The sequence below is a fragment of the Hevea brasiliensis genome, chromosome 7 (assembly GCF_030052815.1).
Source record: "Hevea brasiliensis isolate MT/VB/25A 57/8 chromosome 7, ASM3005281v1, whole genome shotgun sequence".
Taxonomy (NCBI): domain Eukaryota; kingdom Viridiplantae; phylum Streptophyta; class Magnoliopsida; order Malpighiales; family Euphorbiaceae; genus Hevea; species Hevea brasiliensis.
Window position 1 is genome coordinate 15535321 of NC_079499.1, and position 24897 is coordinate 15560217.

General features: G+C 32.4%; 1 protein-coding gene across 3 annotated transcripts; it reads left to right on the forward strand.

Annotated features, from left to right (window-relative positions):
• The first annotated feature begins 14059 nt into the window (after positions 1–14059).
• Positions 14060–24038, forward strand: LOC110661910 (protein RRP6-like 3). Of its 3 annotated transcripts, none has more exons than XM_021820748.2 (12): positions 14060–14564; positions 14778–15025; positions 15136–15234; positions 15353–15436; positions 15624–15710; positions 15936–16056; positions 16490–16674; positions 16760–16798; positions 17806–18317; positions 18398–18896; positions 22572–23239; positions 23636–24038. In XM_021820748.2, the coding sequence occupies exons 1-12, from the start codon at positions 14342–14344 to the stop codon at positions 23640–23642; spliced, it is 2772 nt and encodes a 923-aa protein (XP_021676440.2). In that variant the 5' UTR covers positions 14060–14341; the 3' UTR covers positions 23643–24038. The 3 variants fall into 3 exon arrangements, with proteins under 3 accessions (XP_021676440.2, XP_021676431.2, XP_021676455.2); XM_021820739.2 differs by having other exon boundaries at positions 14066–14564; positions 23665–24038; XM_021820763.2 differs by lacking the exon at positions 14778–15025 and having other exon boundaries at positions 14427–14564; positions 23665–24038.
• The last annotated feature ends 859 nt before the right edge of the window (positions 24039–24897 follow it).

Sequence of the window (24897 nt, forward strand, 5' to 3'; positions counted from 1 at the left end):
CATGTGTTAGCAGTAATTATTTGAATTTGGTCTGTAATATTATTATCATGTTGGACCTGTAAACTAAATATGCTATGCATGTTTGATGGATTGGATGAGGGAGTTGAGCTCCCATTTATTTTATGATGATGAGTATGTGGAGGGTGAGCTCAGCTCCCCAATTGACTATATATTGTGTTTACAGGTCGGGTGAGTCGAAAACTCCCCGTTGGAAAGTCCATTTTATGGCCGGACTCTGTCCGTTTATTTTCTTGATATTGGGCCCAAATGGGCTTTAGAGTTGGGTTAATGAACAGTTAGGCTTACTACGGGCCTCGGGGGCTTTAAGCTGGCCCAGGTCCTAGTGCCGGTCCGGCCCATAGGTTGGGTCGTGACAGATTAAGTTGGTTGTTCTTTTATATACAAGAGAAGAAGAAATTAAAGGAAGCTCTAACTAATTCTTAGTTGCCTAACAAATTCATTGCTTCGTTGGAGCACGCGGGAAGCAAGTCCTTTCTCTTAGTAACCTCAGCGCATCGTTTTACTTGAGTCCTCCACGCATTGTTTTGCTTCTTTAGGCCACTAACTCTTTTACTTCTTAATACGTGGAGTACGCGGGAAGCGAGTCCTTTCTCTTAGTAACCTCAGTGCACCGTTTTAGTTGAGTCCTCCACGCATTGTTTTGTAACATTTTCACTTTACTTCTACACTGCATTTTATCAATAAATAGAATATGTTCAACCTCTTTTATGATAGAGATGAGGCAAAGTCCTAAAGTCCCATCTTGCATGCTAGTTGATGGAACGCAAAAGCTCAAAGCGGTTTGATGAATAAATCAGCTAGCTGATTTTTGGATGAATCATTGACAATATTGATGAAACCCCTAGAGAGTTGATCGCGGACAACATGGCTATCAATTTCTATATACTTTGTGCGCTCAAAGAAGATAGGGTTTTAAGTGATATGTTGCATCACTTTATTGTCACAATGAGGGGAGATGGGAATAGTTGGTTGAATATGTAATTCTTGTAACAAGAAAGTGATCCATTGTAACTCATAGACAGTAGTTACCATACTACAATACTATGCCTCTGCAGAAGAACAACTAAATATTGTTTAATTCTTGACTTTCCAAGAAATTAATGAAGAATCAAGGAATACACAAAATTCCACGAGTGATTTCCTAGACATGCGGTGTGTAGCCCAACCTGCATCACAGAAGGTAGAAATTCTTAAGTCATTGCAAGCTGGGAAGAAAATTGTTTTTCCTAGGCAACACTTTAAATAACGGAGAACATGTAATACAAAATTAAAATGAAGCTTACGAGGACTCTACACAAACTGCTTGAGCTATTGAGTGGAGTAAGTGGTATATGAATGAGTTAGTCCAAGAAATAACAAGTGACCTAGATCAGTTAAGAGTTCCTTATTTCATTATCTAATTTTAGTCCCTTTGGAAATGGAAAAGATACAGTCTTGGCATTGGCATTGGTAAGACCAACATCTGTAACTATGTCATTAACATATTTTAGATAGTTCAAGAACATGCTTTTAGTGGACTTAGTTATCCCCAACCCAAGGAAGTACTTCACATATCCAAGGTCCTTAATGGTAAACTCTCTATCTAGAAAAGCTTTGACAGCTAAAATGGCTTGTTCATTGTGTCCCGTTATCAACACATCATTCATATAAAAGATTAATGCCAAGAAATTATTATTGCTAGCCTTTTGTGAAAAGACAATGATCAACTTTAGATTGTTTAAAACCATAAGACTGTAGTTTAGGAGCTCCTTATTCATTGCTTGTCAACTTTCTTTAGCCCATACAAACTTTTAACTAATTTGCAAACTTGACCTTTAGATGCCTTTTTATAACCGACTGGAATAAGCATGTATAAATCCTTATCCATATGCCCATGAAGGTAGGCATTATTGATGTCAAACTAGTGAATGGGCCAATTATATGTAGTGGCAATGGCTAGAAAAACACTTATTATTACTAATTTAGCAATAAGGGAAAAGCTGTCATGATAGTCCACTCCCAACAATTGATTGTAGCCTTTAGCTCCTAATTTTGCTTTATATTTGTCAATTGTCCCATTTGGCTTGTACTTGATCCTATACTTTGAAGCTATAGCCTTCCTTCCTACAAGTAATTTAGTTAAGATCCAAGTATTATTGAGCTTTAGAGCCTCTAATTCAACTTGCATGGCCTTAACCCAATTGTTGTCCTCCTTAGTTTGCTGATATGACTTAGGTTCTATAGTACTAGATAAATTTGTCACAAATTTAAGGTAATCATGGGAAAAAAAAAAGGGTGAGTGAATGAGAGAAACACAATGGGGAATATATTGCATACCTTTTGAGGCCATGTGACTTTCTATAGCAATGAAACCTTGAGATGCCTGTGGACTTTGTGAACAAGACACATGAGCAATAAAATCATTTAGCCAGGATTTAAGTCTGGTGCTTTTCCTTATGCGTGGGGAGGTAACAATATGAGAATTTTGAGATGGAATTAAAGACAGTGGTTGTGGTTGATTTGGTGAAGGTAAAGGTGACATATATGGTGGTTGATGAGGTGAAGGTAAATGATTTGTATTTGCGTGAGGAACAATAGTTAGGGAGGGTGTTTGATCTGTATGTGTGTCAAACTGGTGAGCATTAAGAATAGCCATAGGTGTAGTAATAGTAGGATCATTAGATTTGTCAAATTTGTTTGCAAATAAGGAATTTTTGCTTCATAGAAAACAACATCCCTTGAAATAAAAATATTTGTGGTTTTTAAATCATAAAATTTGTAAGCTTTAAATCTAGTCACATATCCAAGAAATATGCACCTGTGTGCTCTTTTATCAAACTTGGACTTTATGTGATTTTGTGTTGGTAGCAAAACAAAGGCAGCCAGACACTCTTAAATTTGAATAATCTAGCATGTTTCCACATAAAATTTGGTAGGGTGTTTGCCAACTCAAAACTGAACTAGGTAAAATATTAATAATATGATTTGACATTAAAATTGACTCATTCCAAAATAATTTAGGCAAATTAGATTGAAATATGAGTGTCCTAGTCACTTGAAGAAGTTGTTTGTGCCCTTTAGTGAAGAATACCCTTACATTTAAAGAGTTCAATGCATGTTTGGTTGACAAATTCAGTACCATTATCAAATCTGACTATTATAATGGATTTATGAAACTGATTTTGGACCAAACTTTTGTCAAAATATAAGGTTTTTTAGTTTTATCAGCTAATGAATACTTCCAAGTGACCCTTGAGAAATCATCTACTATTGTTAAAATATATGTAGCATCTGAAATTAATTTAACAAAATATGGTCCTCATAAGTAATATGAATGAACTCAAATATAATAAAAGTTGAAATACGACTTTTAGGAAAACGAATTGTCTCTTGTTTTGTAAGAGGACAAATATTGCAAACATAATGATCCATAGAATGTAGAACATTTATTTTAGTAATATGGGACAATTTGTTCTTGGAGTGTGTCCAAGTCTTGAGTGCTAAAGTTTATGCAAATTGTCTTTGTTAACAAAATTCAATGTACTAGAAACATATTTTTAATACATTTGGATACTATCTTAGGTTTATTTAGGGAATAACCAAATAACTTTATATCTACTTTGTAAAGTCCATCTTGCATCCTTTTAGTCACCACTACTTCATTGGTCACTAGGTCCTGCAAAAGACAATGCTTAGGGTAAAAGTGAATAGTAATATTTGAAGTTTGTATTAACTGTTGACTGACAAGAGGTTTTGTTTAAAACTAGGAATGTACAGGACATTTGATAAGTGTAATTGTGGGTGTAAAGTGATAGATCTATGTGTGAAATAGGTTTGTTGGTACCATTAGGTAGGGCTACTATGAATTAGTTCTATAGGTTTGGTAAGGAAACCAAAATCATGGCACATATGGGAAGTGCATCCAGTATCCATATACCTTTTTTAGTCACAAACGTACTAACTAAGTAACAATTAAGGTCTTTGCCTGATGGTTTTATTCCTCATATGCTTCATGATTTCTTATTGAACCATGTTAGTGTAACGCCCTCACTTTAGATAGTCCGTACGTTCTACTGTTCCGGTGACTAAGGTTTATCCGAACAACTAGAATGTCTGGAATTATATTTAGACTAGAGTGAGGAGTCATAAATAATTCAAATAAGTGTAAAAAAAATTTAGAAAAAATTTTAGAAATAAAATACAATAAAGTTAAATGAGCCGGTGCCCTAGCGATGGGTGACCAAACGGGAAGTTGCTGTCTTCACAGCTAGTAGCCCTAAACCCGAGGAAAATCCCGTGAAATAATTTCTGGGACGTCAGAGAAGAGTTACGGCACCCTAGGTAGCATTAGAATGTCAAGAAAAGGTTAGGAGAGTTTTTAAGATTGGTACAGACAGTTTTGGCTCCTTAAGCCAAACGAAGAGCATTTTAGTCATTTTGCCTTCAGAGACGATTTTTGAATGACATGTCCATTTAAGTACGTGAATTATATAACCTAAAATGTGAATAAATATTGATGAAAAATTTATTAAAAATAACAAAAGAAAGAAGAAAAGAAAAATGAAAGTAAATGAGACTTATTACATCATACATGTGTCACCATGATGCAATAAAAACCCCCATAGCCAATCACAACCCAACAAGCACTCATAAATCAATTTAAAAAGAGATAAATGAAAAATAAATATGCTATCTTCTTCATAGAACCCAACTGAACTATAGAAAGAAAAAAAAAAAAAAAAAGAGAGAGAGTTCCACCATTTTTATCAAGCTTTGGGCTTGATTTCCCTAAGCTCTTTACCCCAAAACCCTAAGTTACCTTCACAAAAAATGATCCCTAAATCTTGAGAAAGCTCAAGGCAGCAGAAATTTGAGAAGAAATTGAAGTTTTGGTTGGCTTGGATTTAGGCTACAAGAGGTTAGTGCTAGCTTCTCTCTTCTTTTCCTTTCTAATGTTGAAATCAAGGTTAAGTATGAGTGAATTACATGGGAAAAGTTGAAATCCATGCATGAAAAGAAAGATCTAGATTTCAGCAGCCATGGGGAAAGGTTAGGATTTGATAAATTGTTTGAATTAAATTACTTAGAAGTGGTTTATGATGAGTATATTTGAGTTGGATGTTAGTTAGCATGTATTACATGAGATCACCAAATTAATAAGCTGGGGTTTGATATAAAAATTAGGAATTGAATGATATGTTGATAAATTGTTGATGTTAAGACCAATTATGGACTAAGTGAAGTGTATGGAATGTGATTCGTGGATGGTAGTAGTGTGGGAAAGTGGTATTGGGAGTGTTGTTCTTGTGCAGGGAATTCTGGACCTATAAGTCCAGCGTGTTTAAATGAACATAAGTAGAGCTAGACAGCTCCAATTGGTGTAAGGCCAATTGAAGATGAAATTTAAGACCTTAAAGCACATTTTTTATAAAGAAACCCTGCCCAGAAAACCAATTTAAGATGACCTAAAAATTGCCTCAATCCAGGTAACACACAAGCTGTCCCTGGAAAATGACCAAATGAACAGTATTTGTTCAAATGGTCATAACTCAGTGTAGAAATGTCTAATTGACCTAAAATTTATATCAATGGAAAGCTTAGACAATTTAGAACAACCTTCATGTAGAACACAGACTCAAATTCTGGACTTAACCTAATGGAATTGTCCACCAAAATCAGGACACCAAATCTGGCAGAACCAATTCTGCCCAGAATTCTAGGTATAGGTTAATCTAGCCAATTATGGTAAAATGGCCACAACTTGAGCTAAAAAAATCTAAATTAAGTGATTCAAAAAGTGAATTAAAGAAGACACATAAAGGAACAATTTTCATGAAGAAAGTTTTATCAAATTTTTTACTGTAGCAAGGTCCAATGAAACAGTGAATTTGGACCTCAAATTCTAAAAATTTGAAATAAAACCTAGGAGCCTAGGAATTGAGTTTGGAAATCAATGCCAACAAAAATAAAATACAAAATGTGGTATCTTGGTGAACTTAGGCTTAAAAAATCTATTACGAATTAAAAAATCAACCTTTGAAAGGAAATGATCAAGTGAATAGTAACTCTAATGATTTAGGAAATGGTATACTAAATTAGAAAAACTATTAGGATGGTTAATATAGATAATGTGATTAATGAATTTAAATTCTTGAAGTTGAGTGACTCTAGAATTTAAGGGAAATTTAGTTAAATTTGAAATCCATGAAATATTCATGGATTACTTAGAATATGAATGATAATTTATATACATAGTGTAATGAATAAATAAATATATGAATGAGACTTTAGTTCTCATTATTAGAGAAAGGATAAGAAAAAAAATGCTTTGAATACAATTACACTTGAAAATAATTGTCATAAATTGTGATCAATATAAATGACATAATGAATGAATAAAATGATGAATGCATAATTTAGGTATTGTATTTTAGACGTTTACACTTCTGTTAGGAATAAAAATTGAAATGTTATAAATTATAATTAGAACTTGTAATGAAATAATAAATTAATAAAACAAAATATATTAACATTTAATGGTATTTATGTGCCCATGTATTACCTCGACACGTGTGTCAGATTGGATAGATTGGTATGTCAATAGGGTATTGTTGGAGCAGTACTGCGTAAGATTTTATGTCTGTATTTATGGCTTTATGCCCTCACTCGTGGCTTTTATGCCCGATTACTTGTTATCATGGCTTTTAGCCATACTGATATATTATCATAGTTTTTGGCCATACTGATTGCATACGTGATTAATGTTTCGCATTTCACGTCCCATGGTATGACGGCCTGAGGCACCGCAGTGTCCAGTGCCAATGACCCGCTTATCCAGTTTTGTCAGCCTATCATAGGTTACTTGGGCAGTGAAATTTATTGAAATAAGTTAAGAATATTAGTAATTAAAAATATTAGAAATTAAATAAATGAGTAAAACGACCTAAAATAAATTAGAATGAAAGATAGTTGATACTAGAAGTATTATATTAAATTAGATTAAATTCCAGAGTATCCAAAGTATAATCCATTTCTTTTTTTATTTGTATATATTATTTTCTTGTTATATTATTGCACTACTAAGCAGCAATGTTTAGCGCGGTGAATTGTTTCCTTCGCGCAGGTTCTGAAGCAAAAACCCAGTGGACATCTGATTGGGATTTTTAGAGTTTAAATCTGCAGAAGTGTCAGAAGTGTTCAAGATTGTCACCTCCTCAGCAATGCATGTAGATAGGGCCCATATAGGTCATATTATGTGTTTTGTACATTGTAATTAGTTATTATTTGTAATGTAAATTATGAATTGTATGTTTTAATATAAATTATGGAATTGTAATGAATTTGTATATCATGTAAAGTATGAATTTATATAATTAGTTTGTAAATCATGTAAACTATAAAATTTGAGAATTTTAATACATAAATTGAGTATGAATGAATATGTATACAAATGAGTTGCAAGAATTGAATGTGTGATAATGATGATGAGAATTTGTATTAATTTGCTTAAAACATTATTGAAAATTCCAAACAGGTGAATAGTGAATTACATCAAACGATAATAAAATAGGAAAAACTCTATTAATTTCTCTATAGAATATGAATTATTTTAAAATATAACGAGTTCAAAATTATTAAAGAAATAAAGTAAGATAAGTTAGGGTGCTCCGACACCGAGTGTGATGTGCCCTACTCGGCTACACTATAAACGGGTAAGGGGTGTTACAGTTAGACCATCATGCATCCTAATTATCAGACTTTATGATCCAACCTCACTATCCAATGGTGTTTTAGGTAACGGAACAACAGCATTCACCCTCTCTTTACTCTTCTTAAGTTTATACTCCTCAAACCACTCTAAGTATCCTTGGAGTTTGAAACATGTCTCCCTTATATGACCACTTTTGTTACAGTAATTACACACCCTATTCTTTTTCCTATTGTCATCTTTCTTCTTGAATTGTGGTTTGATGCCTCCTACTTTTTTCAAAATTTTCACATTCATAGCAGCAATATTCAACACTTTAGTTTCAACATTATGCACTTCTCTTTATTTTTCAACTATCAAAACCATTGAATAGGGTTTCTTTAGACTAGGCAATGGTTTCACTATCAATGTCTAGTTCCTAACAATGTTTATAGGAATCTATAGTTTTATCAAAAATTGGATCAATTTGTCATTATTATCAATCTCAAACATAATCCAAAAGGTACCACATGCACAAGCAGGCACAGGTCTCATGCAATTCAGTTCATCCCGTAATCATAATTTCTTAAGTTTGGTGAAATAAACCATCATAGCCATATTTGATTGAGTGAAAGAACTTATCTCTCTCTTCAACTAGTAGCAACGGGCCATTACTCTCTCTAAATCTTTCTTTGATTTCTTACCAAAGATCCTTTGAAGATGTAGCATATAGGAAAGCTTTTATGAGATCTTTGGACAAAGAATTAAGAAGCCAAGAAATCACCATACTGTTAGTCCTTTGCCATTTTTTTCATAATCTTTTGAATATGGATCTGGCATCTTGCATCTCTCTTTGATAGCCCCAGCTTATTCTTGGCCTTCAGAGTAACCACCATGGATTTGCTCCAAGACAAGTAATTACTCTCATCTAGTGGAGCACTGACAAGTATCATTCCAAGATGATCAAAGTTTTGTAATCTAATCATGTCGTATGCATTTTTTCCACGAATCTTCAAATCTACATCATCTTGATTCAACACTCAACAGTTGGCATTCGTCATTTTAGAATTGCAGCTACAAAAAAACAGAGATATTAACACTGAATCTGATAAAACATTTCTCAGAAATAGAACTTCACAATCAATGTATCATAAGCAAAGTAAGTATTAGTAGCAAATGCATTGCTTTTATACCATGAACAATTTAGAAAAAAGGAAAAATGGAAGAATGATAACCGTGATTTATTGGTTAATGGAGCTGTTCTTTTCATGTACACGAATAGAAGAAACTAGAATAAGATCTAACTAATTTTCAACTGGCCTAATAAATTCATTGCTCTATTGGAATACTCAGGAAGTAGGTCCTCTCTCTTAGCAACTTCAGCGCACCATTCTATTTAAGTTCTCCACACATTGTTTTGCTCATTAGACCACTAGTTCATACATAATGTTTTTATTTTTCTTCTACACTGTGTTTTATTATCAATAAATGAAATATGTCAAAGGAAACTAAAATTTATAGGTTATCTGATCAGATTAGTAAATAAACCAAAATTAGATTGTTATCAAGTAGAGCGTTTTGGTGTTTGATCAAATTAAATTTTCTGTCAACACAATTATTATCATTATTATTTTTATAAATAATTTATATTGAATTTGCTTATGAAAAAATATGATAAGAGGATTATTTGTATTTTAAATTTATAGTTTATTTTTAATTAAAACAATATATTGTCTTAAAAAAACTGCAATTCACATGAATTGAATTGAAATGAAATGAAAATAAAATGTAAATAACAATTGATTTTGATAAATCGACTGAAACACATTATTATATATATTTTATTTAGTTTGAATATTTATAAAATACAATAATTAAATTTATCTTATTTATAGATACAGTTTATTGCCACGATCTTATTAATTTTTTTATTAAAAACTGTTATTTATTAAATTATTAATTCACAATTATTATTTTTAGAAAATGATACTTTAATTATTTCTAATTTGAATGGGAAATGGGTTGTTATATTGCTGTTTTATTTTTTTAGAAGTGTTGTGTTATTCTTTTCTAAATTGTTATTATTATATATTTTGTATATCTCTATAAAGTAATATATATATATATATATATATATATATATATATATATATATATATATATATATATATATATTTACTTATTTATTTATTTATATAAAAGATATTGAAGTATAATTCAACTATAAAAGATCTTCAAAATTTTTTAGTTCATTAACTCATCAAAGGTTGGAATCCTTGCAAGAGTAGTTGTATTATTATTATTATTATTTGGTGAGATAATCTAATTTACCCTTATTCAACTAGGTAGAGTTGATTGAGTGAATCTGAATTGACGAAAAAGAGAGTTTTTAAGTATAAATCAAATCGATTATTAATCCGATTTCTAATTAAATTGATTTGATTCTAAGAAGCATGGGATTGAGTACCCTATCTCCAAAAATAGGGCTTTTTTATTAATTTATTAGGCATCTAGTTGTTAGAGTGATGCACTTGTTCTCCACTAATATATATATATATATAAATAAAAAAATTAAATAATTAACATAAAAGAAAATTATATACTCACCTTTCATATAGGATAACATGTATCATGTGACAATATTATGAAATTATTTGTCTACTTTATATGTATAAATAGATAAATTTCTATGAAATGGATTCTAAAATATAAAATTGATTCAAAATCAATTTGAAATAAAAAAAAAATTAAAGGTTTGATGTTAGGGGTGGGGTAATGAGAAAAATGATATTGTGGTTCCTCAGGGTACCTTGCTTGTAGTAGGAGTTTCTGTCGCTTTACTACACCACTTACAGTTACAGAGCGCTGCTTAAGCAAACCCAGAGAGCTGAAAGCTGCCACTGCACGAGTCCATCTGTTTATCAGTAGGTGCAGCTGCTTTTTCATGTAAACTAAAATCCATCCAACCCTTCCAAGGGTCGTACCCACCAAGGAACTCACTACCTAAAAACATAACCACACCCATCACACAAACTATTCTTTCAGATTTTTTTTTTTATCAATTAATTCCAAAATGTTCTCTTATGATTCTTTTGTGGGTAAATTATATTATATATTGATGCTTCACTAAATAATGTATTTTTTTTCTGGCTGTTAAACTTTAAATTGAGTTTATTTATCCTTGAAACTTTTTAATTCATTTTATTCCACTCAATTTACTAGAATTTTAATTGAGAATAACATTGGAGATGATCATGTAAAATTCTTTTTATTTTATTGCATTTTTTTAATTTGTAATTTCACAGTTTTATTCGCAATATAATATAATAATAACAATTAAGTTTTAATTTCAAACTAGATAAGATTAGCTATATGAATTATTTTTCGCCACTTCTAAGAGTCATGCTAGAGCTATCACGTGAATCAAAAGTCTTCACTCCATCAATTTGCCATTTTCTAGAAAAGTACATTCCTACTCCATTGAGCCTACTAGGATTCTCTTGACTCTTCAGTTCATGTGTTAGAATATCATGGAAATCACTGACCATTGTCTCCATATTCGTCCTTATCGAACCATCGGCTTTGATACTATTTACTAGAGATCTCAAGAGCCCAAAGCATTTAAGTAGAATATTTTTTGATGAATCTTGTGAGAGAATACACTCATGAATTTGATACTACATTTAACTCAAAATCTTAAGATAATATTTTTATATGTCCTTCTTACTTGTATATTTCACACTCATCTCTTTTTTTTTTTATGTGAGAATTTCATACTTACATATTTATAACACTTACTCTTTTTCCTATTGATTTATCACATTTTTCTACTAAACATTTGATTCTCTTGACAATATATTTTTTTTTTTTTACGATTTCACTAAAATTCAAACTCAGTAAACTCATAATAATCTTTGTATTATGATGTATATATGATTATATTTAATCCAATAACACTAACTTTTATTTCTTAATTAAAGAAAATGCATATGATTACATAATAATGCTACTTTTCGTTAATATGATGTAGGATATTCTATCAAATGGAGAAATGATAAAAGATGATTACATATTTGCTTTAATTAATCTCTACTAGCTTTTTGCATGAAATAGACAAACGAGACTTTAAGTTTTGAAGAAAAATAAAATTCATATAAAATCATATGATAAGATAAGGAAGCAGAGACTGGCCGTCCACTCTAAGGTCCCACTTCTTTCCTTTGCCTTAATCCTTTGAGAGATTTGCCAAATCTAAAGGGAACAAAAATAAGAAAACAATAAAGTTAACAAAGAAACCTTATAGCTTGGGCAATTATTTTATTTTATTTTATTTTATTAATAAAAAGGCATTAATTTGTATACATGTAGAATGATCCTCATGATGGTCCATTTGAATTAGATTTTTCCACTGGAATTATATTTTATTCTATTTTTTTAATATGAAATTAACAGAAATTAATTTGATGATAATATTTAAAGGGGTCGAATGTAATTATAAAAAATTTATTAATTATTTATATTTGCTTTTAATTAAGAAATTAAACTTATTTCTTTAAAATAAAAAAATTAAATATTTTCGTTTTAAATTAAGAATCATCGATGAATAAAAATATTTACTAATTATATTATATAAAAAATAAATAATATTTAATTGTGATGTATACTTACTAGTTAAATTTATAATTACTAATAATTAATTTTTTATATGTTATATAAATATTAAAATTTCAAAAATGATTTTGAAAATTTTTTATTATGAGAAAATGAGTATCGCCCAATACAAAAGGAATTATAGAATTACATCTATAACTAGCCACTTTATTACATTTTCTAGAAGTAAAATTAAAAATAATAAAAATAAAATTAGATTTACGGTGAAGAATGCCATCGTACAATTAGGTGAGCTGGAGCGAGAGAAGGGGTAGGGCGATGAATCGAGTCAATAAGGTTTTTCGAATACGATTTCATGATAAGATCAGTAAAACCATAGTTGAGGGCAATGGATGGTACCATAAACATAGAGAGCAGCAGAATTTTCAGCGTCCCACGCATCGATGATAGCCAATAGTGGAGGCGACCAGGCACGCGAACGTAACCTGAACTGTTTGCAAGTGGCAATATTCCTCATGAAGTCGACTTGTCATGGAGATAATAGTGGAGAGATCTGTTTAAGCGAGGGATCGCTCTTTGTTTATTATTATTTAAAATTTTTTTTAAAATTTTTAATTTATTATTATATAATATAAATTTATTTATTAAAAAAAATTGTAAGTTTTAAACATAAATTTAATAATATACCTAAAAATATTTAAAAATTTATATTAACTAAATACTCTAAATTAAGGGCTCGAGAATCTAAAAAACCGGAAACATCCCTGAAGTAAATCAAACGGAACTTATAGATTATTAGTATCATTGTGAATGACCATTAGAAACATGCTGGGCATGGACTTCACACCCAGGGAATAGTCCGCCCTTCTCTCTGCAATTAATGAAGTTGCAAACAACCCATTTCTTATCATTTCCTTCTTCAGAAATCAGGACCCATGCCATGTTTTCCCATTTATTTTAGTGGAACCTCAACCTCAAGCTCAAGCTCCTTTCCTTCAATTTTCCATCATCTATGAAAAATTATTATGTCCAATGGTCCATCTCTATCTCACTGGGCCTCCATAAATTGTCAACATTGATGCTCACAATAAGCAGCCTTCCACACATCACACCTCTGGCCAGTAGCCCCATGCACCATGTGCTCTCTCTGCCATTTCCTTAAACCAAAGCACCAGCTCTGTGTTGGCCATCCTTATGGGACACTATGACCCCAACCAACCAGTTTTTGCTGCTTCTGCTTTCTACACAGGATATCAAGAATTGATTCTAGTGGATTGATTGAGACATATATAGACCTCTTTAAATTTGCCTGTTCTTGCCTGTTTCTGTTCTTGCAAGATGGCCATTAGTGCTTGTAATGGGCCAAGATGGGTAAGGTCTAATAGTTCAGCCCAACACATTTCCAAAACAAAACTGACCCGAAGACCATCTATTACCTAAAATGAAAATGATCTAAATAATAAAAATTATTTCTTATAATGAAAATTTGATATTATTCTTAATTTGTTTTTGAAGTTAATTTCACTAATATATGAAAAATGCAAATATATAAATTAATTCAACAATTATAAATCCATGTATTTCTATTGAAGTATCATTTCATAAAATCGATAAAATTCTTAAATAATTATAAAATTATACACATAGTTTTAATTATAAATTTTGGAGCGAGCTCATTGAGTTGGATTGTCAAAAATTCCCGTAGGCTGTCTGCAACAAACAAAAGGACAAGGTTGTTGCAGTCTGTTATTAACAGTTGGGGGTAGCATGAAAAAATTTAAAAAATAAATAAAAAAAATAAAGCAGTGTGGGCGTTTCAGGAGACTGATGAGCATCCCAAGCAATCCAGTGCCAATCTGCGACATTGGGTCGGTCTGGATTTTGAAAAGGTATTATTAAGATGGCACAGTTAGGTTTTGGCCCAACTCACTTGGGCTCAAGCCACCACACAAACCTCCTGCACTTCCTTCTCCGTCTCTTTAAACCTGTGCTCGGCGCCTCCATTCACATTCCGGCCAACGCAAGAGAAAAAACGGAAGCGAAATGGAGTATAAAGACAAGGTCAGAATCGCAGTGGCCATAGCTTCTCTTGCAGCAATTTCAATCCTTTTCACGAGTCAGTATCGTAGACGCCGAAAGCAAAAATGCCTTGCAAGTTCATGCTATTTGCAATCCGACTCAAAGCCTCAGTTCGCTTTCAAGCGCGTTTTAGCTGATAACTCCTTTTCTCAGTTCAAGCACTTGAAGCTTCAAAGCTCCACTAACAGTAAGATTTTTAAAATTTTGCTTTCTGTTTGTTTGATGAGAATTTTGAGGTAAATTGAACTTTGACAGTAGAGTTATTAGGATTTAAGCTCTGTTTGGTTTCGCTGAAAGCTGAATTATAGAAATTGAGCAGTGATGATAAACTTGTAAGTAATGATCAAACATGGCATGACTCAATATTCAAATTTTTGTTTTTTATTTAATGCTATGGCAGAGATTTCTTCGAATTTGCACCCATATGAACCGGAGATTACAGCTTTCATAGAGAATCCTCGAGTTGAATTTGAATTTGATATGTATACTAGCATAGATTTGAAGGAAATGAATGACGTCTATGTTTGGGTTGAAACTGAGTCTCGGTTGAAGGAGCTAGCTGATGCATTGATTAAAGAGAGATTTTTTGCTGTTGATACTGAGCAGCATAGCTTACGCTCTTTTCTAGGTTTCACTGCTTTAATTCAGGTTATGAGCATTTCAATTCTATTTACTTGCATTTTATGTGTTTATTGTTTTTTGTTCAGATTCACATCTCATCATGTGTTTATTTTTAATTTAAATTTTTGCATGAGCAGATTTCCACTCAAAAAGAAGATTATTTGCTGGATACGATCAAATTACATGATGCAATGGGGATTCTAAGCCCAGTTTTTGCTGATCCTACTATTTGCAAGGTAAAGTGGTTAAGCAGTTACATGAATGTGTTTAATCACAAGGATAAATATTTAGTACAGGTTTGATTTCAGTTTTAATTTTTGTTTCTTGTCATTGATGATAAAATTTGTGGTCTAGGTGTTCCATGGGGCGGATAATGATGTTCTCTGGCTACAAAGAGACTTCCACATATATGTTGTTAATTTGTTCGACACTGCAAAGGTGAGGTTTGATGTTGTATATGTACATAAACATATGTTAAATACCAGTATACTTGTTACCATCATTTTATATTGATGAATGGTTAATAGCAAAAATCAGTTGCATGAAATATAAAAAGGACAGATGTTATATCTTGACAATTCACTTTCAACTTTATGATTAATTTGTTCTCACTCTAATATTGCAGGCATGTGAGGTGCTGTCTAAACCACAGAAATCACTGGCGTACTTACTTGAAACTTATTGTGGTGTAGCTACAAACAAATTGCTCCAGGTTTGGGATTGAGACTTTCAATGTTTGTGCATCTCCCTACATTTGATGAAGCTTATTAGCTATCTTTTCTGAAAGAATTCTGTGATGTGTTCTCCTGCTGATAACTACAGTTATGAATCACAAAAAATTTTAAAATTTTTAGGCATTTGTCCAGATTTTTATTATATTATTGCTTAAAATAAACCATGGATGTGAAAAAAAAAAAAAATCTTATGTTGAATTCAGCGTGAAGACTGGAGGCAACGTCCATTATCAGCAGAGATGTTACAATATGCTCGAACAGATGCGCACTATCTATTGTATATTGCAGCTTGTTTAATTGCTGAGCTCAAACAACAAGACAATGGTACGTTTTTATCTTGCCATCATAAATTTTCCACAATTTTTTTTTTTTTAATTTCCAATGATTTATATTGCTATAGATGTCAAAGAAAAATGAAGGATCGTACCATTTAAACATGGTGCCATTTAAATATGCAATGTATCAATGTGACAAAACAATAAAAGCTGGTCATTGAGACTCGGATATTTCCTTTGTACTTAGGGAGAGGGGACAATGGCTGCTTCTAACAGATTCATAGAAAAGGTTTAACTTTAGAAATTCAAAATTTAGGGGCATTATACCTCAGGAAAGTAAAAAGAACTTAGCAGAGGTAAGAAACAATAAATTTATTCCTTGGCACTTGTTCATCCATTACACATAGTTTTATGTTGATAACCGTTCAAAACATTTATAACCGCCTCATAGTATCAAGGAGCTAAAAATGGTAATGGACCAGATAACTCAACTCACCCAGATGGCAAATTACATTTAACACTTGAGGCTAGTCGCCGTTCAAACATGACTTGTCTGCAACTCTACACTAAAGAGGTTGAAGATTTTCCCGGTGAGTCTGCTGCATTATCGATTTTTTCTCGACATTTGAACGGTCAAGGAGGTTCATCAGTTTCATGTGAGATGCAGGTGCACTGCTTTGCTTATGTTTCTTAGAGCAGGCCAATTCAAATAACCTTCATATACAATTCTAACTTTACAACATTAATTTCAGGATCTTGTGAGACATTTGTGCACATGGAGGGAATTAATGGTTAGTGATGTCCTTTTCAGTAATTTTGCTGTCTGATGGAGAATGACTTCGCTATATTAGGATTGGAGGAAACAACTTTACTCTCATTCCTCATTAATATAGTTTCAAATTTATATTGTTGATAGGCTATTTTAAATTTGAATGCGTTTTGTCTGTTAAGAGAAAATGATTTGTCATTTCATTTATAATCAATCAGCATGAAGGGATCACATAATGGTATGCATAAAACCTGCATCAAGGCAGCATATTATTTAATCCTCCAAGATAGAATCTGCAAGCACAAAGCCTTTCTTGACTTCTTGGCTTAGGTTGAGTCTGATGGTCAGATCAGAAAGAGTATTCCCTTATGATTTTATATCATAATATAGAAGTATTTTCAGTTGAATGTTTGTGGAGTTTGACCATGCTTTTGCTCATGGCACTACCATGCAGGAAGCAAAGGATGCAAATCTCATGTTGAGGATCATAATTGCTAGTGTGGACATTCTTATAAGTAATTTTCTCAGTCTTGTGGCTGTCAATGCCAAGTTCAATTAATTTATATATAAGCCTAAAAAGGATACTAGTATGATCAACATGCCTCAAATTGGTATATGCAATAATGCCATAACTGTTAAATTACTTACTATTGAGTATGTGGAGGCAGGCCATCAAGTGGCCAGCCACCTCTAAGTGCAACTGATTTAGTGCTTCCTTATCCTGTCCTTAGTTACCTTCTGTAATTACATGAGCCAATGCATCTGTCAACTCCTACGGCTAGGAGTATCACTATTTTTCCTGTGCAACTTGGTAGTATCCAATTATTTTCCCCATCTGTTTGCTGTAAACTGTGGTGTTGGATACTTAATTTTGTATTACATTCTTCTTTAAGAGAGCATGTCATTTACATCTTTGCAAAATGTTTATCATTGGATAATGCAACTGTTGCATTCTCTATCAATGGGAGACATGTTGGAGAGTGCATTTTGATTATTTAATCTAATCAAGTGGTTTTGATTTCCTTTCAGGCTCGTTTGCATGATGAGAGCTTAAGATATGTATTATCAGACCAGGCCATTGTTTCTATTGCAGACAAGGTTCCAACAGATCCGACAGAAATATGTGACACCATTGCTCAAGCTGATATGAATGTGGATCCTATGAATTTGAATTCATCTCTGCCATCTCCATCCCCTGTTGTTTGCAGTCATTTGGACGATTTTTGTTCCTTAATGCAGGAAAGTAAAAGCAACCTTGATGATATTTTCTCAGTGCTTCTTCAAAAATGCCTGGGTAAAAATGGGAGTTGTCCATTGTCTGTTTATAATTATGCATTATTGGCTAACTATGACATGAGACCAACAAATAGATCAGTTTCCAGAAAGAATGGGGTTAAAAATTCTAGGCAATTTGCTCGGAAGGCTTCAAGAGAACTTTTTGTTCAAAAATTCTCCTGCAAATCTCCGGTGTATCATAACTGTAGGATCTATGCAAATGATGGACGGTTGCTTTGTTACTGTGATCAGAGAAAGCTTGAATGGTTAGTGAGTTAACATCTTTTTAATCTTTTGTTCAATAGAAATCTGCTGTGCTTGATAGGATCAGGTTATTGTTTTACAGGTACCTCCGACGAGAGCTGGCAAAACTTATTGATGCAAATCCCCCTGCCATAATGCTTCTTTTTGAACCAAAGGGTCGTCCAGAAGATGAAGATAATGATTTTTACATCCAAAGTAAGAAAAATATATGTGTCAGCTGTGGTGAGGGAAGTCATTACTTAAGGTATCGAATAATCCCATCATGCTACAGAATGCACTTCCCTGAGCATTTGAAAAGCCATCGTTCTCATGATATTGTTCTACTTTGCGTGGACTGTCATGAAGTTGCTCATGCTGCTGCTGAGAAACACAAAAAACAGGTAGCTGTGGAATTTGGAATTCCATTATTTGTTCGTAAAGTGGTTGATTCTAGAGAAGCCCCTGCTTTACCCGGGCTACCATCATCAATGATAAATGCTGAGGAGGCAGGGGTGTCTCCTTTACAATTGCGCACTGCTGCAATGGCTCTTTTGCGTCATGGATCCAGCATGCCACCCAGGCGCCGAGAAGAACTAACACAGGTAAGTGGACTTGGAACTTCCCTAAATTCAAAATCTGAGTCTTGTTTATAGCGCTTATCCAGTTTTTTGATCTGTTATTTTGATGAATATGGTTTTTAATTATTAGTTAGTATTATTGTTAACTACTAACTGTTGTTAGTATCAGTTAAGCAGCAAGAAAGTAATATTACAGTGTTTATTTGTAAGAAGTAGATCCTTGGTTATCTTTCTGATGTTACTGAGTGCTCGATATAATTGGTAGTAGCCCGTTGTTGTGATTTTCATTATGTAATAATCTTATAGCTTGGCATCACCCTTTATGGGATGGCAATTGGCTATCTTTTCCAGTGGCCATTTGTAGAGAAGATTTAATTTGTTAAACCCTCCAAATCATCATTACTTGGAAATTATGTACTCCAAGGTTACACTTCTTGATTGCGACAATGTGGACTCTTAAAACCATTATTGAACAATAATAACATATTTCTAATTGCATTTAGAAATAAAATTAAGCTTTCTAATAAGTTGTTCAAGTATCAGGGGTTAAATTGGAAGTTTGCAGTTTTTATTTCCATTTATGTTGGTTAAATGCCTTGTGAATTTTTTGGAATCTGTTATTCCATGCGGAAATTGGAAGAAAAAGTTTTTCGGTAGGCATTCTGTTTGTCCATGCTTAATAAGGTATATGCGAAAGGTAAAGACTTATTGGCTGACTGCTTTTTATGAATTATGATTGCAATTGCTAATGGTAACACTATTAGAAACATTTAAATGGTACTATAAAAGTTCAATTTCAGTATGTGTGTAACTATCAAAGAGATTTTAAAATTTAAAAATTTAAATAGAGGAGCTATATCCAAGCAAGATACAGTAGGCCTTCAGTAGTTACCTCTGCTGAATGCAACATATTATCTAGTTAAGCATGCTGTGATAAATATTGCACTGCTCAAATACTTGGCATTTCCCTGTATTTGTGAAGTACTGATTTCATAACCCTGTATTACTGGTTTCATTTGTAATAGTTTCTAGCATAGTAATCCACTAAAAGTTCGAGATTCCATTACCCATCAAAAGACAGTTAAAAGAATTGGCATTCCCAATCCTTTTTTAAGCTTTATGTGCTATTAATGTGATGTATAATGTTAACACCTTGTAAACCACAAATTGTTAAATTACCATCAACAAAAGTACAAGTTAAAAAAAAAAAAGATCCTAAACCCGTGGATGCAATCGGCAAGTTGTATTTAACCCAATTTGCATTAGCAAAAACCTTCTGTAAAAGGTGCAAGTTGGAGGGCCTTAGTGTGTCCCATGAAGTAAATTGGCTAGACTAGGAATGGCAATGGGATGGGACAACTCAGGTTTCGTAATTTCCATCTCAATCTGTTAGGAATCAGAGCAGGGTGTAAAAAAAAAAAAAAGTCCAGGGTGGGGTGGGTATTTGTTTTTGTTCTACAAAACATAGGAAATCTATCATCTTCTTCAAAAGTGGATTTTTTTTTTTTTAAATCTAGTCTTTTTTTTTTTCTTCCTTTTTAACCGTACACTAGACAAATGTCTGAACTACACTTTAAAAATTAAAAAAGAAAAGGAATTTCCTTTTTTGCATGGCTTCATGATGGTTATCCCCCTCACAATTTGTGACATACACCCCTTGTTTGTTTACAAATGAATTGATGGTGCAAATAAAAACCTAAAGACGGCCGAAGGTTTAGACTTTTAAGAATAAAATAAATAAAAGAAAGGACCACATCTAAGAATTTCAATAATTCATTTTTGCCTCAGTAAGTCAATTATGTTTTTTGTCCTTAATAAATAGTTATTTTATATATTGGTAGTACTAATTTATTACAATATACTCACAAGATGTTAAGATGGATATCTGATATCACAATGATAGATAAGATTAGGAACAGCGGGAGAATGCATGTAACACTTATTGGAGATAAAATGAGGGAGATTTTAAGTTGGTTTAGTGATGTACGAATGTGTGATAAATTAGTAAGGGAATGAGCAAGAAGGTGAAGGGGAAGGGGAAAGCGTAAGATGACATTGAGGGAAATAATATCAAAGGATTTACAAGTTTTGGATATTGATGTGGTCTTGGTATTTAACAGTGTTGAATGATGAAAAAGAATTCATATAACCTACTCCAACTAGTTTGGGATTAAGGCTTATTTATTGTTGTTGTAGTACTAATCTATTGCATACTTGGCTAAATGCTTGTTTAACTATGAATTTGAGTCATGTTGCTTCTTTGCCAAAGAAAATACAACTACAATAGCCACAAACATTATATTTTAGCTATGACACTGTGGCTATAATATAAAACCAAGGAGAAGAGATCAAGAATATTTCACTGAAAGAGTAGGACTATGGTGAGACACATGTTTGAATGAATTTATGTTTTGAAGTCTTGATCCTAAATACCTTTAATTGGCATTTTTTTCACCTTTCGTTGTTCTTTCCTCAAATATATAGATGTCATTAAGAATAGTGATAGACGATACTAACAAGTTTCCCATAATAGTGGGCTTATATCAAGAATTGGATTTGAGTCCATGCCTGTTTAGCTTAGTTATGAATGAGCTAATTAATCATATTCAAGATGGCCCCATGGTACAAGATGTTATCTTAGTGAATTAGTTAGCTAAAGTTGGAGTTATGGAGAAGGGCTATTGAGAGTAAAGGTTTTAGGCTAGTAAAGGTTTTAGGCCAAGTAGAAGTAATATAGAATATATGAATTGTGAGTTTAGCTCTTGTAGAAAAAATGGAGGGGAGGTTTGATTGGATGGAGTTTTTGTGACAAAATACAACCAATTCAAGTATTTAGGTTTTATTATCTAGAAGAATGGAATAATAGATGAGATTGTAACTCATAAATCAAAACAAGATGGGTGAAATGGAGGAGTTCAACGGGCATTCCATGTAACCATAGGATCCTTAACAAAGTAAAAGGTAAGTTCTTTAAAGTTTTGGTTAGGCTAGCTATGTTTTATGGAAGTGAATGTTTGGTATCTAGGTACAATATAACTACAAGATGAGTGTGGTGTTAATGCAAATGTTAAGATTGATGTCTGGTATTGACAATGATAGATAAAATTAGAAATGACATCAATATGCTAGAAAGTGCATGTAGCATACATTGAGGGTAAAATAGAGATGCTCGACTAAATGGTTTGATTATGTCCAACGTAGGGCATCAAATGCCTCAGTACGAAAGTGTAATAAGTTTGTGGTGGAAGGAGAGTGAGAAGAAAAAGAGAAAGATATAAAATGATGTGTAGGGAAGTAGTATAAAAAGATTTGTGATTTTTCGATATTGATGTGATATTGATTTCAAATAGAGTTAAATGGCGAATAAAGATCCATAAAGTTAATTCTAACTAGTTTGAGATTAAAGCTTAGTTGTTGTTGTTATTATTGTTGCTGATGTTGCTTTCCTCTGAATTTCATTAACTACAATACATAATTAAGTCTATATGCTTATTAGAGAATCTCCATTAATGCCCCTATTGAACATGCTCTGAAAATGTTCATTTTTTTATAAGTTGCAAGCACATTTTCATTTAGGAAAAGGAAAACACCATTGCTTCTTGTTTACATGCAACCAATGTATATTATAGTGCTACTGATTAGTCAATTGTGTTATGCTGGATATTTAACCTTTTCATACAAATAATTTACTGTATGTAGATTGTTACACAATATTATGGAGGAAGGGAGATCACCGAGGAAGATTTGAAAAGAGCTTTGCTGGTTGGCATGAGTCCTCATGAAAGAAGACGATTTGAGAAGAGAGGATTTTCTTCAAAATATTCTTCTTATAATATCCTTCCAAACAACAAGAAGATTCATGATGCTGTTGCTGTGGTCAAATCTTACAATGAGAACACATCTGAAGTTGATACTCCAGATGGTTCCCAAATTATACAAGCAGATCCAACTGATGTAAAGGAAGATAAAGACTATTTCACAGTAACAGACAACAATTCAAGTGTCTGTTCTAATCTACAAGTCACAGCAGTCTCTGCTAGTGCTTATAAGGATATGAATTTAGATGAAAATGAAATTTCTGATATAAAAGAAATTTCTGCCGTGAACACTTACGAGAATTGTGAAAGAAGTCCACCAAAGGAAGCAGTCGGCATAAATTATCCTAGACATGATGAAAATGCTTTGCCTGAAAATAATTCGAAGTTATCTCTGTTAGGACATGGACCACATGGAAAGCTAGTTGTGGAACACATACTGAAAGAATATGGAGAACATGGCATTCATCAATTTTGTCGGCGATGGAGACAAGTTTTTGTTGAAGCAACTCATCCTCGCTTCTTACCTGCTGGTTGGGATGTAATGCACAGGTGCGTCACCTCATCATGCTGTGTGTAATGTGACTATGACTTGGCTTTGATTAAGATGCATCTTAACTAAATTAAGGTCAATTTATCTTAACAAATAAAATACATCTACTGCCACGAAACACTAGTAAAGAAGACGCTACTCGACTTTTTAAGTCCATGTCTCCGGCAAATTCACTAATTCTAGAAGGGTTGTGTTCATCGCTTGAAATTGTGCACAAAGAGTCGTGTGTTCATTACATTTGTCGTTAAATTTTATCTAATTTTCCTATAATTAAGTTTATTTGGTAAGTGGGTAAAGCATATTATATAAGTTTGCTCGGTTTATTTGTTCGTTTTTTTATTTAAAAAAATATATGGATACGTTTAGCAACTGAAGTTGTGTTTATTTGTACAAAGGATTTGATTGTGAGCGCTGTTTTTGCCAGTGGCAAAAGGGACTTCGGGGAGTTCAGCGTGTACAATCCGGCCAATAATAAATCTACAGCAAAAAGTTAAAAGAATACATTCACCAGCTGCCTCAAAAATTAGAGAATCATTTAGGTTGACAGGTTTGAGTCCAATTTTTTCTTTTGTGTTTTGAGTTAAAAATCAGATTGACAAACAACAAAATGCTGAGTTATTAGCCGCGGTTGTTGTTGTTGTTTATTATGATTTCTTTTTTTTTTTTTTGTGGAAAAAGATGAATTTTGTCCAAAAATTGATATTATCCGTGTAATGCAGTTGGCTCATTAGTTGCAGGATTTATATTTTTATGATCAAATTTGCAACATGAACTATTGGAAGTGATTTTGGCTGTTTATTCTCGTAAAAATAATGGTGTGAAGGGCAGGTGGGTTCTGGGACTTGCAGATTATCCTTACGGGGAAATTTCAAATAAGTTTTTTCAAGAATTCCTCTGTCCTTTAACTTTAAAATGTAACATAAAACTCCTTAAACTTTTAAATTTTGTATAGTAAAATCTCTTTAACTTTCAATTACTGATTTTTCAGTTTCTTATTGATATGAATAGCTTCTGTATGGCATTTAATCAATATTTCTCACCTCTTTTATGTAAAGTGTAAAATTATTTTTTTAATGTATGAAAAATTATTTTGTCTATAAAGAGAAAAATGATTTAATTTACACATGGTTTGAGAGAGAAAAAAGAAATATTGACTAAGTTTCTTGTTGGAACTGTCTAGGTCAACGTTTAACTGAAAAACTGATAATTGAATGTTAGAGAGATTTTACTGTACAAAATTTGAAAATTGATGGAGTTTTATGTTACATTTTTAAATTGAGATACTATAATGTTACAACTAGATAATTCAGGAACGGTCGTCAAAATTTATCCCTATTTTTAATTTATGTCTTTTATCCAGAGATAAAAAGAGAGCTAGGGAAGAGAGAGAGACTATCTTAGGCAATTATTAAGCATAAAAACTGCTATATTAAAACATTTCAACGTACCCATCCCATATTCTAGGTGGGTTTTTTTTATAATAAAAAAAAAACAAAAGGGGAGCAATATTCTACTCTTAAATCAACTGACTAAATTTTAATTCTTTTAAAATTAAAATCGTATAACTTTAAAGTGAGAAATTGGAATTTAATGATTTAAATGAGTTCAATAATTGATTCTATAACGATGGATAAAATTTGCACGTAAATGCACCTCC

Excerpts from the sequence above, each read along its gene's own strand:
- LOC110661910 (XM_021820739.2), top strand. The coding sequence starts at position 14,342 with ATGGAGTATAAAGACAAGGTCAGAATCGCAGTGGCCATAGCTTCTCTT. Across the intron at positions 15,711-15,935 it reads CTACAAACAAATTGCTCCAG|CGTGAAGACTGGAGGCAACG; the intron begins GTTTGGGATTGA and ends TGTTGAATTCAG. Across the intron at positions 23,240-23,664 it reads GGTTGGGATGTAATGCACAG|TGGCAAAAGGGACTTCGGGG; the intron begins GTGCGTCACCTC and ends TGTTTTTGCCAG.